The 15,775-nt window shown below is 39.4% G+C and overlaps 1 protein-coding gene across 2 annotated transcripts in view; it reads right to left on the bottom strand.

Annotated features, from left to right (window-relative positions):
- Positions 1 to 15,775, bottom strand: part of MAML2 (mastermind like transcriptional coactivator 2) — a 372,811-nt gene that overhangs the window by 335,395 nt on the left and 21,641 nt on the right. The window contains exon 2 of one of the 2 annotated variants that reach the window (XM_054241787.2): positions 15,288 to 15,392. The exons of the other annotated variant lie outside the window; for it this stretch is intronic. Within the exon in view, the coding sequence (XP_054097762.2) occupies positions 15,288 to 15,353 (66 nt within the window). The 5' untranslated portion in view covers positions 15,354 to 15,392. The remainder of the gene's footprint in view (positions 1 to 15,287; positions 15,393 to 15,775) is intronic. 2 annotated transcript variants of the gene reach the window in all.

Genomic DNA, 15,775 nt, shown 5'->3' with positions numbered 1-15,775 from the left:
GCTCCGTATAGCAGATTGAAGCAGCTCCTCTTCCTTTATGACCGCTTCTCTTCAGATTCGAATAACCTTGGGGGTGCCAGTCTCCTCTCGTAAAAAGTGTCTGGGTTCCCACAAATCCCCTAAAATGATAATCTCTCCATTTGTATTAATTTGATTTTCATTTGATGGCCTGTGAGAGTTCAGAAACAGAACTAATACTGAACCCAAGGGAATGAATGGCCTATGACTCATGAGTGGGTATCATTTTATAGGGGAGAGAAAGAGCGGGGTGGAAGAGAGTCCTGGCTTCATGTGGTTTTGAATGCTGATTGTTCTGCTCTGGAATTATGGTAAAGCCCTGCGCATGCTCATGGAAGATTTTTGGCTTCTTTACAATTCTAGACTCAGACCTTATACAGTGTTACAGTTTACATTTGGGATAACCCAACCTCAGAAATCAAAATTTCAGAGGGAGTTCCATTTCAGCATAGCTAAAATTTGGGGGGCGGTGGTGGTGGGGCATTAGTCCATGTAATAAAGAATATAAAATACTAATGACAAAGCATGGAAGTAATTATATCAAGATATTTCAATGCTATCCTAAACCACAAGGAGGAAAAAAAAATCCAGTGATTTACTAAACAATAGCAGAATTCTGAAATGTAACTGAAGCCTTTCTAACATACATATGCTTGACTGCTGTGTCATTCAAGACTCTGTGTACTTAAATACTAACCCTCAAGATTCATTTTAGTGACAATTTACATAGTTATGGTAATATGGTAAATTCTGGCATCAACTTTTCACTTACTGCATACCTGATTATGTTTTATTCTTTATTATCCAATCATTTCCCAAAACCCAAAGTCTTATTATGTTGCAGTTTTCATCAGTAAGAAACCCACTTTAGACATAAAATATTAAGCTAAAGAAAAGAATGGTAATTTGTATCAGAGTTGCTCTAACATCTCAGAATACGCTTCCCAAAAATTATATCCATGGCCACTTCCTACTCCTTTATGTTTCAGTTTTAATTTAAAGAAACTTGTGTATTATAAAAAATGACTGGTTATAATAGCATGTATTTTTTAGTTGGTTTTCTTGTTTCTTATATGTCTTCCTATTAGAATCTAAAAGCCTTGAAGTTGGGGACCATGTAGCTAACCTCATGTCTTATATACAATACTGAGCAAGTATTTATTGAATGAATGAATTCTTCATTTATCTGTACACAGCGAACCATACATGTGCTATATACTTTCTGCTCTGTGTACCCTTGTCCAAATGTAAAAATGCTACATTATAAACAAATAATTCATGGCATAAAATACAATACAGGAATATAAGTGAATTAATGGAACTGAAGAATACAATGCGAGAACTACGCGAAGTGTGCACAGGTTTTAACACTCGAATTGATCAAGCAGAGAGAAGGATATCAGAGGTTGAAGACCAACTTAATGAAGTGAAATGAGAAGACAAGATTAGAGAAGAAAAAGTAAAAGGGAATGGGCAAGGTGTCCAAGAAATATGGGACTATGTGAAAGGACCTAATTTACGTTTGATAGGTGTACCTATCATGTCAAGAAGAGAATGAATCCAAGTTGGAGAAGGTTCTTCAGGATATTATTCAGGAAAACTTTCCTAACCTGGTAAGGCAGGACAATGCTCAGCTCCAGGTAATACAGAGACAACCACAAAGATATTCCTCAAGTAGAGCAACCCGAAGACACATAACTGTTAGATTCACCAGGGTTGAAATAAAGGAGAAAATTCTAGGGGCAGCTAGAGAGAAGTGTCAGGTTGCCCATAAGGGGAAGCCTATCAGACTTACAGCAGATCTCTCAGCAGAGAAGCCCTGCAAACTAGAAGAGAGTGGGGGTCAATGTTCAATATCCTCGAGGAAGGGAATTTTCAACCTGGAATCTCATATCCAGCCAAACCAAGCTTTATAAATGAAGGAAAAATAAAATTTTTCGTGAACAAGCAAGCACTCGGAGATTTTATCACCACCAGGCCTGCTTTACAAGAGCTTCTGAAAGAAGCACTATACACAGAAAGGAACAACCAGTATCAGTCATCCCAAAAACTTACCAAAAGGTAAAGAGTATCTCCATAGTGAAGAATCTATATCAACTAATGGGCAAGATAGCCAGCAAGCATTAAATTACAATATTAAACTCACAAATATCAATATTAATCCTAAATTTAAATGGATTAAATGCCCCAATCAGAGACAAAGACACGTAAACTGAACAAAAAGTCAAAACACATCGGCACTCTGTATCCAGATCCATCTCATAAGCAAGGACACACAAAGACTCAAAACAAAAGGTTGGAGGAAGACTCACCAATCAAATGGAGAGAAAAAATAAAAAAACAAAAAAACAGGAGTTGTAACTTTCGTCTCTGACAAAATAGACTTTAATAGTAACAAAGACTAAAAGAAACAAAGAAGGACATTACATAATGGTAAAAGGATCAATGCAACAACAGGAGTCAATGATCATAAATATATATGAACCTGGTATAGGAGCACCCAGATACATGGGACAAGTTTTTGATGACTTATAAAGAGACTTGGACTTCCGCACAATCATTGCGGGAGACTTTGACACCACATGGTTAATATTCGATGGATCAATGAGATAGAAAATTAACAGGGACATTTATGATTTGAACTCAGACCTGGAACAAGTAAACTCAGTAAATCTTTATAGAATTCTTCACCCCAGGTCCACAGAACATACATTTTTTTTTTTTTGTATCACATTACACCTATTTTGAAAGTGACCACATAGATGGAAGCAAATCACTTTTCAGCATTTGCATAGCGCTTCACAGATTTAAATGAAATGTTGGTTGGCTGTTTGTTTGTTATTTTCTTTCTTTATTCCTTCCTGTCTCTGCTGTTAAGCACAATTATCGGCATAAAAGAGGTTTTTAATACCTACTTTTAGATTGCATTCCAGCCTGGGCAATAGAGCAAGACTCCTGTTCTCTTTCCCCTTTTCTCTTTCTCTTTCTTTCTTTCATTTAAAAAAAAATACAATACAATGAAAATAACTCATTAGTTAATGTCAGCAAAACACAGAGGTAAAAGACAGAGAAAGGAGGAGAACCAAGTGCCTTTCGTGGTGCTAGCTGGCAATATTATGTCTTGAAATTTCTGGGTGAATGTTTTTGGGTTTTTGGAGAGAATGTACTCCCACTGAGATGAGTAATCCATTGTGTCTAACATCATACTGGGATCTGGAATGCCACTGTATTTTAGTATGAAGTGCTTGACAATGCATTCACACTCAGAGGTCAGCTTCAAAACTGCCCTTTAGTTTAACCCTATAGTTGTGATTTAGTAGAAGGACTCTAATAACTGCATAATAGGTTTACCACATATTATTCTGCTTACAACTATGAGTGATTCATTCTTACCTACAGCCATGGAATCTGTACAGATAACTTCATTCAACCCAGTATCAGGATTACTAAGATCATCATGGATGATGATGATGAAGATGGTATCTACAATTGGGCACAGTAACTACCTGCTTGCTCTCCCCTAATCTTCCCACCATCCTGGTGAGGCAGGTTTTGCTACATCGCCATTTGATAGATGGGAGAATTAAAACCTTAGAATTAAATAATTTCCCTCAATTTTCTCAGTTAATAAATGATAGAGCTTGGATTCTAGTGCTCAAGGTATTACCTACTATGATATTCCACCTCTCAAAGGTACGATTTTTGAGACAAGGTCCCACTCTGCCATCTAGGCTAGAGTGTGGTGGTGCCATCACGGCTCACTGAAGCCTTGACCTCTTCAGGCTCAAGTATTCCACCCACCTCAGCCTCCCACACAGCTAAGACTACAGACATGTGCCACCATGCCCCGCTAATTTATAAATTTTTTGTAGAGATGGGTTTTTGCCATGTTGACAAGGCTGGTCTTAAATTCCTGGACTAGAGCAATCCACCAGCTTTGGCCTTCCAAAGTGCTGGGATTACAGGTGTGATCCTGGTCAGGATCATTTTTGAGACTCTGAAATTTCCAAAATGTATATGATGACATACAGAGAAAATACTTGCCTCTTGCTCTTTTAAAAAATTATCATCATATTTGGAGCTAAGAAGTCAGTTTATGCTGTGTTATGTCAAAAGGAAATTCTACGATAGATAAATTGAGAACTGATAGGCAAAGAAGGCTACTATAAGAAAAATAGCCAAAACTATTTTTGTTGTCAGAAGCTAAAGGTTGTATTTTTTTCACTAAGTAATCTGAAAATTAGTATATGAAAGTCAGAGTGACATAAAACGATACAAATTTTGAAACAACCTTTTAGATTCATTTTGCTTCAGAATGTATCAGGGTTTATACCATTTCATCAACATTATTACCTTGGGGATGACTAGAGTATGTCAAATTTCACCCCAATGAGACCTGAAACTGCCAGAAGCATGAAATCTCTGGAATCATCTTTCACATTACCACATTGCTGCCTATGAGTTGAAATTTTTCAGTACATAAAAGAAAAATGCACATTCTAACCCTGTATCTTTGCAGATACCTTTCTAATTAACATATTATTAAAGCAAGAAACACGTAAGCCTTTTCTTCCTAGTCCTTAGGTTGGAAATATTGTGGTATCAGTAATTTATAACATTCCTTCTCAAATATAATAGGAAGCACTGGATTAAAGAGTCTGCTGGTTTGACTCTTCACCCAAGTCAATCCAAATCAAGTCACTGTGCCTCTCTGAGCCTCACTCATCTCATGTGTAAACAGGAAAAATATCTTCAACTCTTTTGAGTCCAGTGTTGTAAAAATAAAATGAGAAGTTGCTTTATAAGCTATAATCTGCTATGCAAATGCATGGGACTCTTATAAGACATATATTTTACAATATCGTTTACGCAAATGTAGGTGAGAACTGACATGCAAAGAAGGCTACCATAAAAAAAATAGTGGCAGAAAAGTGGCAATAAATAGCCCAAGAAATGTGTTCAATGAGTAACACCTAAGGAGTCCCAACTATGTCCAGACACCAAGCTAAGTGCTTTACATGTATCATCTCATTTAATTCTCACAATAACTCTTTGTTAGTTACTTTCTTACCTAAGGACATTGTAGCTCAGAGATGTTATGTAATTTGTTCAAATGTTCACAAAAAAAGGCAGGGCTTAGACTCAAATCTAGGTCCAGATAGCTTTTCACCATTTCATTATGTTTCACTACATTTACATTGGCTAGGAGTTTGAGAAGTCATGTAAGTCCATTCCCGGCATGCAGCAGAATGATGAGGGGAACAAAAGAAGTGGAAGAGTGGGAAGAAATAGAAGCTGGACACTCACACTCACTTTAATTCTTTTGTATGAGCCATTAGGAATCCTTAGATTATCTAAGATATTTCTACAAAGCATCTCATAAAATCAAATTGTGATTTCTGGAATATCTCCAACCTTGAATGTTAATCATTCCTGAAATATGAATGCACAATTCACCACATTCATCCCATGGGAGAAGGCAGCAGTAGTAGCAGAGGGTTGGTGCCATAGCTAGAGAGGTGGTACCCAGATGAGATTCTCATAGCTGAGGCCAGCAAACACATCTCTTCTTGCTTGTCTAAGCTCCATGTTGAAGTTCGAAACACAGTCTTACATGTAGAAATGGTGCTACAGGAAAACATATGCCCACGTTATATGCAGTTACGTACAAGCTTTTGGAATCTAACTTTGTTATAATAGGGAAACTACCTCCATGCTGGTGAGTTTCCCAACCAGAGTTGGGCAATAAAAGTTGTCTACATTTGCTTTTCTAAATAATTTTTTTGAGATCCTTTTTATGCTTTTGATGAGGAAAACATTTTTTTCCAATGGTGTATACTATTTGATTCTAAGACCAAAGATATCCTTCCTTGCCAGTGTAGCATGTAACAACAATAAAGAAAGCTATAGCCACCCATAAAGGCCTAGGTAGCTAGAATGAGCAAATGCCCTGTCTTTCTCAATCAAGCTCATCATCTCACAAAGGAAAAGTCCAAAGTCAAAAGAGGCTGTCTCAGGCCAAGTCCTAATGGGCATTTGGACTTTCATCACCCAATGAGAATCCAGATAGGTGGGCTTTTGTTTGTGAGAAGTGATTGTAATTCAGCATTAGGGAACTTAAAATGTCATCAGATTCATTACAAAGGATTCATCTGAGTCTGAATTGACAATAGGAAGCTAAGAGAGCTCATCCCAGGAGATGTAAATGTATGTTTGGAAATTTAGTCACTCTTTAAACTAAGTAAGCTAATTTGAACAATAGTCGCTTGACAATATGTTAAAATGAATTTCCCTGAGTCAGAGCACAGAAAGTAATTTTCAAGCTATCCACTACTTTTTTTTTTATTGTGGTGAAACAGTCATAACATAAAATTTACCATTTTAATCATTTTTAAGTGTCCAAGTCTGTGGCATTAAGCATATTTACACTGTTGTACAACCTCACCACTGTCTATCTCCAGGCAGGCCATCAACTTACCTGTTGTGAAAAATAGCTTATCAGGAACTGATTTCAGTTAGTTAGAAACTGTATTGTGACACAGAAATAAATAGCTTAGTTGTATTAGAATCTGAACTAGTTCATCTCTTTATTAAATGCTATGCTACTTATAAGTAGTAATATCTTCTCTTTCATTGGGAGGACAACTATATTTTCTACTTTCCCCAAAAAGTGCAGTGTTAGCTCCAGACAAAACAATACTCTTTAAGATAGTGAGTGCTCGAATGTGTTGGCTACTATGCTAAATATTTTATGTGCATTAAGTCAGCCTCACAATCATCGTTATCCCTGTTGCACATGTGAAGGAAACTGATCCCACAACTATCAAGGCATAGAGCTGGGCTCATAATGCAATCTATCTAACTTCTGAGACCAGTAATCTAACTCTAAGAGGTTCACAAATCCCGAGGCATGGGCATCCACCTAAGCAGCTGTTAGAAATGCAAATCCTATGGGTACACACCCAGTAATGGGATTGCTGGGTCAAATGATATTTCCAGTTCTAGATCCTTGAAAATTTGCCACACTGTCTTCCACAATGGTTGAACTAATTTACACGCCCACCGGCAATGTAAAAGCGTTCCTATTCTACTATAAAGATACATGCACATGTATGTTAATTGCTGCACTGTTCACAATAGCAAAGACTTGGAACCAACCCAAATGTCCATCAATGATAGACTAGATAAAGAAAATGAGGCACATATATATCAGGGAATACTATGCAGTCATAAAAAGGATCAGTTCATGACTTTTGCGAGACATGGATGAAACTGGAAACCATCATCAGCAAACTAACACAAGAACAGAAAATCAAATACCACATGTTCTCACTCATAAGAGGGAGTTGAACAAGGAGAACACATGGACACAGGGAAGAGAACATCAAACACTGGGGCCTGTCAGGGGGTGGGAGGCTAGGGGAGGAATAGCATTAGGAGAAATACCTAATGTAGATGATGGGTTGATGGGTTGATGGGTGCAGCAAACCACCATGGCACGTGTATTCCTACATAACAAACCTGCACATTCTGCACATGTACCCCAGAAGTTGAAGTAAAATTTAAAAAGGTGGATGATTAAAGAGATATTTAATAGACATATAAAAAGAAATGCGAATCCTTCATTCCCATCTCAGAACTGGGGTACAATGTAAGAAGCTCTCCAGGTCATTCTGAGGCTCACTAGAATTTCACAACCTTTGCTCTAGCCACTGCCTCATTGCATTTCCCTTTTTTCATGCTCCTTTTCCCCCATGTCAAATCCCACCACTTGTTCTGGGCACAGGCAGTCTTCATTTTGTTCCCCACCTCGCCTAGCCTCCCAGAAATGGCCCCATTTTTCAAACTGACTTTTTCCTTCCTCATTTTACTCTGCCTTTCTCCCATTAAAGACTCCTCTTTCCTGTCGCTGCTTTTCTGCTATAATTTAGTAAAAGAAGCAAAAACAAATCTGACTAAACAAATCCCACGAGGCTTTGGTTCATTCACTCATCAATAAATCTTGACAGAGAACCATATATTTTTTAGGTGTTTTAGGAAGTGACCTAGTTTTTCAGGATACATTCATGAATAAAAAGACAAATACACACATCCTCCTGAGGTTCTCATACTTGATTACAAATGCAGATATTGGGGTTTTACAGAAGAAATTTGGATTTTCTGAAGTTTGAAATAGGACCCTAGACTCTGCAGCTTATCAAGAACTCCAGGTGGTTCTGATGTCAGGTGAATCAGGTGATTTAAGTACCCTAATACATGCCCTGAAGTAGCTTGGAAACCAGCATAGTAATTCACCTGTTGTTTCTGCTTTCTAAATTTGTTTGTATTCTTCTCCCATAGAGTCTTTGGGAGAGGGGCAGGGATGTGAAAAAGGAAAGGAAAAAATTTCAGGCAAACGGAAGCAGCATTTTTCAAGAAAGGGAACTTTCTAAGGTCTTCTAAGGCTAGTTCTGCAGAGATGTTGCCTAACTTGAGCCCTGGCTGATGTGATTTAAAGACAGAAAACCAAGAGCAAAAAGGGTCAGGAGTCACAGGTGGTCTCTTGGCCTGTGCCCCCTCAGCCAGGTCAGCCAGCTGTCATTTATACACCTGTGGCCTGCCAGGCCCTGCTACAGATGGTCTTTTTGGATTATTTCAAGGACAACACCTTTAACTCCGAGTGGTAGTTTGGAATCCTTTCAAGTCATCGTGATATGCCCCTCTTTCCTAATAAGAACAAGACCAGCTTGTTTAACATTTCCTCATACCACAGATACTTTTCATGAGGCCTCACCCACTCCCAGACAATGACAACATCCTTCCTGTGGGTCGGTGGCCAGTGCTGCACGTATCTAAGAGGTATAATAAGCATTTTACACAGTGGCATTGCCACCTCCTTCTCTTTGTTTCAACTCTGTCTAGTAAGATAACCTAAAACACAGGGAAATGGGAAAATGGGCAGCTTATTTTAACTTTTTTCCCCCCTCTTCCAAGATGCCTCCCAAATTCAAGCCCTGAGTCAATGACTGTTCCATTATTCTGTCTAGAAGATAATATAGACTCATTTTGTACCTAGAATAAATGTTTGGCACAGAAACAGGCTTCCTTCAAATGGGTCCAGAGGGGAAGTAGCTATGGGAGTGGCAGGGGCAGCCAGGGCTCCATCCCACCCCGCTGCAGTCCAGACTCTAGGCCAGAGGACAGACAAAGTCAGCAATCTGAACGGGAAGCTAGTGTTGCAGCCGCCAGAGAGGAATTGGATCCTTCCTCCACGATTTAAAAGACCAAACATTTGTCCCACTCCAAACAACAAAATGCCAACCCTCAAAGTTCCATTTAGGTACAGTAGGCACTAGAAAGCTTCTGAGATAGGTAGAGTATGAGTCTCCTAATCTGATTTCAACAACCTGGGCTGTTTTCCTTAGTTCTAAATAATATATTAAAGAGGAGGTTCTCCATTTGACATATTTTCTTTCCAGGGGATACTCAGCAATATCTGATCCCATTCATAGCCCTAATGTAGACAGAAGGTGGGGAACAGTAGTTATTGAAAAAATGAGGACAAAACAGTGCCAATGGATAGTTTGTGGAAGGACATAGTTGTCCTTCTTGTTAACCTTAAAGGTTGGAAATGATAACTAAAAATTCCCTCAAAAACCCATTTTGGTTTCCTGTAAAATATATTTATATTGTAATATTAATATTGTATATTAATTTATTTCACACTTATATTTTCAATTAAGCCACTACCTCTTGGGTTTAGATTTCCCACATGCTTATCTCCACTTACTGTATAAAGTAGAATTATATTTTATTTATTCCAATGCTATCTCTTTCACACTTTAAATTTTAAACTAATCCTTGTATCCTAGGATCTTGTGAACAGTTTCCACACTCCTATTTTTTTTCATACAACCTTTTACATTTTTGTGCCTCTGGATTCAAAGAGTTCTAATGCTATTGGTTAATCTTCATATAGCATTCACTCACCCACTCTGACAGGTCAGAATGACTCAGCCTCATCATGCCTGGTAGCCAGAAGGCCCAACAGAGAAGAGAGCAATCTGGCTGTCCCTGAGGACACTTGGCTCAAAGCCTCCTACCATCCTGTCTGAGCCAGACTGTGCATCCAGTCCCAAGTGTCAGCCTGCACAGAGAAGCTGGCTATGAGGAACTATAGGGAAACCCTTGTCTTGACTACACAAGCTTCAGCTTTATATAATGCAACTTCACAACTAATTTCTTCCCAATAGTCAGATCGGCAGGCAGCTTGAGGCCATTAAGATAACCAAAAGCACCAGTCAACTGTGATATATAGTTTTTCTATCATGTGGACACAGACTTGCTATCACTTGGCAATACATAAGCTTGTGATTCTTCTGAAAAACAGAATGAGGGGATCTCTGGTTCAGTTCCTTGAGTTTCAATCTGGGTAAACAGGTTGCTTGTTGCATACTCCTGTGATTTCCTTCCACCTAATATTCTAGATGGATGGATTTGTTTGGGAAAACAGCAGCAACTATTCCTGCCGAGTCTTCACATCCTATCTTATGGAATAGAACAAGTCAGGGTACTTGCTTGCCCATTCAAGAAGCAACCAGTATACCCAAGCACTCTGGTGAGTACTGCAAATACACAAATGAAGAAGACCATAAAATGGAGTTTCTATTCTAAAGGGAGTGATAGACCAGAATGGAAACTAATACGTAAATAATCACAGACAATGCAGGTTGTAATAAATGCTGAAAATAAAACAAAGCAGGGGCTAAGATATAGAATAACAGAAGAGTAATCTCTTTAGGGGGGATGTTCAATAAGGCTACCATTCATGTTGAGATCTAAAAATTAAGTGGGAGGCAGCCAGGTGATGAGGTAGAGAAATAACATAATAAAAGGCCTTTTGGAGAGAAAGATCTGCGCTCATCTGGGGAATGAAATGATCTGCACACAGCTTCTATGTAGTAAGCAAAAGCAAAGAGGGCAGCAAAGTGAGGCAGGCAGCAGCATGAGCAGGACCTACAGGCTTGCATAAGGGGTCTGGACAGCATTCTAAGTGCAATAGGAGGCTACTTAAGAGTTTTAAGCAGGGGTAGGGTGTAAACAATCATATGTTGAAAGGTGTTAACTTCTGTTGCTTTACTCAGTATGGACAATACTAGAAAGGAGATGCCACCAAAGCAGTCGAGGGGAGAGGGGATCCTGAACCGGGCCAAAGCGGTAAGCAGACAGGGGATTCAAGCTATGCCTTGAAGATGGAATTGAGCAAATGATCCAATGGCACACAGGAGAGCAGATAGTTGGACTCCTCCTCTGTGGCTGGGGCACCAAGCCCCCTCTACATTCCAGGGCACAGTCACTTTATTTAAGATTTAAGCACTCAGTGTCTTGGCACTCATTATCTTACCAAGACCTCTGGTTTTACTTGTCCTTCAGCTTCAGGCCTGCATTCCACAGACGTTCCTGGGTGTCCTGTTCCTGCTTGCATTCACTGAAACGGTGCCTGTGGAAGGAGTAAATTGTTCCATCCGGGTCACACATGAAGCCAGTGGAGCTTCTACAGAATGAAAGGTGTACCTTTGCAAATCTCTACACTGGTGCCTCTGAAGGCACCCAGAAGCCACCTGGAAGCAAAGAGAGCTCTAAAACCTCTATGGTTCAGTGTCTTCAAAGCTAAAAAATACATTTCATATCTGACCTCCACAATTGCCTAAAATGCTTAAGCCAAGATGATTTCAAAATCTTCCAAGACTTGAGAGTTTCCCCAAATCCTGTGTCTCTAAATGAGCCACACATTTCCTGCCCAGTGGAGGCCGGGGAAATTATGAGGGTATGTGAGGTGCACCAATTTTCAAATACCAGATATCTTCAAGAGTTACATTGTGCCTACCTCCACCAAAACATACCAACCTACTGAATTGTTATATTCTTTCTGAGGCTGGCACAGTTACTATTGTCTCTTCTCTGTTATTGCCAGTCTCTGTAATGGTCACGCCAGGAAAGAAAATGACAGAGGGACTGAGAACAGGGCTTCAGGCTTCCCAGTTTTGGGAAGGCAAGCACTTCTGTGGCAGGGAGCAGCTCCTTGGTCAGTGCTGGGCTGAGAAAAATCAGGGGCTTCCTAGCTCAGGTGCCAAGACTGACAGAAGGAGACAGGAACCTCAGGGTACCTGCATCCTTCTTTTCCAGGTTCGTTTGCTGGCAGATAACTTATTTGCAGAGCACATTCAACAGGACAGCCTGAGTAGGAAACCATCAGGTGGCTACTGAAAGCACGTTTACGTAGATAAATGGTAAACTCCTGAGGATAAATCAAGACTTTCACATAAGCTGTGAATCCAGAGTTATTCTTCCCACTCAGTACATACACAAGTGGCAGTCACAACTGGCAAGTGAGAGAGGTTGCTTTAAAAGTAACTAGGCCTCTTAATGTCTTGGATATTTTGGGTGGAACTGGGAGGTCATTTCTGATAGCAACTTTGGTAATGAGTCTTTTGGTAATGAGTCAGTACACAGATGTAGTCAGAATAAAGAAAGGGGAGATAAAACTGAGAGGTATCTGTGTCAGATCCCATAATAAATGCTTTAGGTCATTTATCGGCTACATCTCCAAGAAAGGTGCCACTGTTATCACCATTTTAGAGATGAGATGACAAAACTGAGGTTCAGAAAAGACAAACAACATGCCCAAGGTAACAGTAAAAAGCAAGCCAGAGTTACGACTAAAATCTGAGACGATCTGACCCCCGAACCCTAATTCTTAAGTATTGAACTTTACTTCCCTTAATTCTTAAGTAATGTACTTTACTTCCTGACTTTAGCTATCAAAGACAGAGAAGTGATCATTTAAGAGAGTTAACTAATAGAAGAATGCAATCGCTAGAGAGATTGTATTGTTGTTACATCTTTCTAAAAACAAACAAAAAAATCCTACCCTTATTCTAGCAGATAAAGAAAACAGATACCTATGTTTCTTGCTAAGTCTGGTCAAGGCACTCTCAGTTTGAAACAATGGTTTGATGTCCTTGTACTTACCCTAATTACATGGGCCCACTGACCTGTGAGATTTGCTATATGAAAATCAGAATGTAAGACGCAGGAGGCTGAGGATCTTTGACTTGTTCCCTGATATATCCTAAGGACTTAGAATAGCAGTACCTAGTATATAGGGGACATTCAATGCATACTTATGAAATTAATTAATGGTCAAATTTTAGAATATTCAGTGGTATAACCTTCCTTAATTAACATCACAGAAGAGGACATGGTAACCTGGGCTATTGACCAATGTTTATCATTAATGTGTTAAATGGCCTCTAAGATGGCTCCCAATGAGACCCTGGTACTCACATCCTATGTAGTCATCTTCCACACTGTTCCTGGTTTGGCCTATGTGACCAATAGAATACTGCAGAAGAGAAAGTGTGTCACTTTTGAGATACGGTGTAAACGCTGTGGCTTCTATACTGAGCTGTCTCTTGGATCACTGTTTCTGGAAAAGCTAACTGCTTGAGGACACTCATGCAGCCTATAGGGAGGCCAGCACAGCAAGGAACTGAGGCCTCTGGTCAACAGCCAGTGAGGAATTGAGCTCTTCTGCCAACAGCCATGGGAGTGAACTTGGAAGCAGATCCCCTATCCTCAGCCGGGCTTCGAGGGGACTGCAGCCCCAGCCAGTAGTTGGACTGCCATCTCATGAGAGATCCTGAGCTACTCCCACCCAACTAACCAGCTCGCAAATATGTGACCCTTAGAAATTGTGTAGAATAATAAATGCTTGCTGTTTTTAACTGCTATGTTTTGGAGCAGTTTGTTACATAGCAATAGATTGCTGATAAAATTAACTAATCTTGTCATGTTATTAGCATGGCAACTGGAAACTATCTTTTGAACAAAAAGTTCTGCCATCAGAGAATTTTTAAATAATAGTTCAATCTTAAAAACTCTTCTCTCTTCTAGAAACTTTTGAAACATAAGAGGTATTTTTATGTCTTGCTATGGCCTCTTTTTCTTTGCTACTCATTGAATTAGTTATGCACAGATATAGCCACAGTAGGGCCCAGATGTGATGTTATGGTTATGTGGAGGAGGAGTATTCATCTCCCCCAAAGCAGACAGGAGATATTTTTGTGAACTTTTAGGAAAAATCTTCCTGCTGACATTAAATTGATTTTGATTCTATTTTAATTTCTCAAAAACTTAAATTCTAGGGTAGAGGAACTATCATAACCCATAAAACTAAACAATCTGATAACTTTTTATGGCAACAAGCGCTAGGATACCAATGTGCATACCACGATCCATACATTCTGAAGGCCAACCCTCAGAAGGCATTGGTTGAGATCTTTCTGAATTTGGCAAAGTACCTAGAGTAGTATCTCATTAAAAAAATCAGGCAAAGAACATTCATTGATGAGAATTACTGACTCATCTTGCAGAAGCTACAGTGAACTTGCCGTGTTGGCCAGAAAGATAAGAGACATGCAAACTAGATACAACTCAAATGATACTTTTCCCACCAAAGGAGTTTTATGAGTTAGGATATATCTGTGAAATACTTGCAACTCCACAAGGGGGAAAATGAAATGAAGTTGAATAAACTCCTTGTTATATTGATTGGATTATGTAACCTGTCAATTGACAAATTCCACTACAGGAAACCTAGCAATGAAGTACAATCAGTGGTCTGCTGACACACTGGGAGACTGGAATAAGGGAGTCATTAGACATGATACTACTCATCACAGCCCCAAAGTAATGCTGCTTAGCTGACGAGAGTATAATTTTGAGTTTGTTCTCTAGCCCTCTGGTATACCCAAGCTCATGGCAACTCAAGGAAGAAACAAATTTTGCTGACTCTGGAAATGGCTCTGGCAGAATGTCCACTCTCATCTTTGAGCAGATCTAATAGGAGTGGAGTGGATAATTCCCATTTTGGGGTTTACTGTATTTCTCCCCCATCCTCTACCCAACTTCTGCTGGTATGGAGGCGATATCTTATCAATTTCCAGATTAATGTACAGTCTTCAATTCAGTGTATTTGATGTATATATGTAATGTACTGTCTTCGTTATTACTATAAGAAGATGGGAATGGGAGGAATTTGTGAGGTAGGGGTGTGTGTGTGTGTGTGTGTGTGTGTGTGTGTGTGTGTATTTCTTACACTTGGAAAAACTAGCCAGTAGCAAATGAATGCCTGCTACAACCACAACACTTTTGTCTTTGAAAGCACTTGAAATGGAGAGAGACGGAAAAGTCAGAGCAGGAATCATGACAATAAGAAAACATATTACCTGACAAAGACCAAGAAAGTGAGTGTTTTCAAGAGCACAGCCATTTAGAAGAGCAGGAGAAAACATGTGGAATCCACATGGTGGACAGTTTCAGGGCTCATCTGCCTAAGATATAGGGAAGAAAAAAACATTTTACCTGAGGGGTAAAAACAAGACTGTAGCAAGATGCCTTCAAATAGGATTTGTGCAGAAAAGACACACTCATCATTTAGCCAGAGGGTTTCCAGGCCAAGGTACTTCCACAGCATATGGCTGCCCACTGGGCTTGTGACCCTGAAAACGCACATACTTCCAGATCTTTTTATTCTTCCTGCTTCACAAATGCAGCCAACCTCTGAGCACATTTGCCCTTTTATATTGCTAAAGGTATAAAGAAATGATAAACCCTCATGGAAAGCTGATGCTTCTCCTGTGCTGGAATACAAAAATTTGCTGAATATTTCTTTTAGAATCTTGAATCATGAGAGAAAGATGCCAAAGTTCAAGCC

Source organism: Callithrix jacchus, chromosome 10, assembly GCF_049354715.1.
Source record: "Callithrix jacchus isolate 240 chromosome 10, calJac240_pri, whole genome shotgun sequence".
Lineage (NCBI taxonomy): Eukaryota > Metazoa > Chordata > Mammalia > Primates > Cebidae > Callithrix > Callithrix jacchus.
This window is presented reverse-complemented; position numbering and strand designations above follow the sequence as displayed.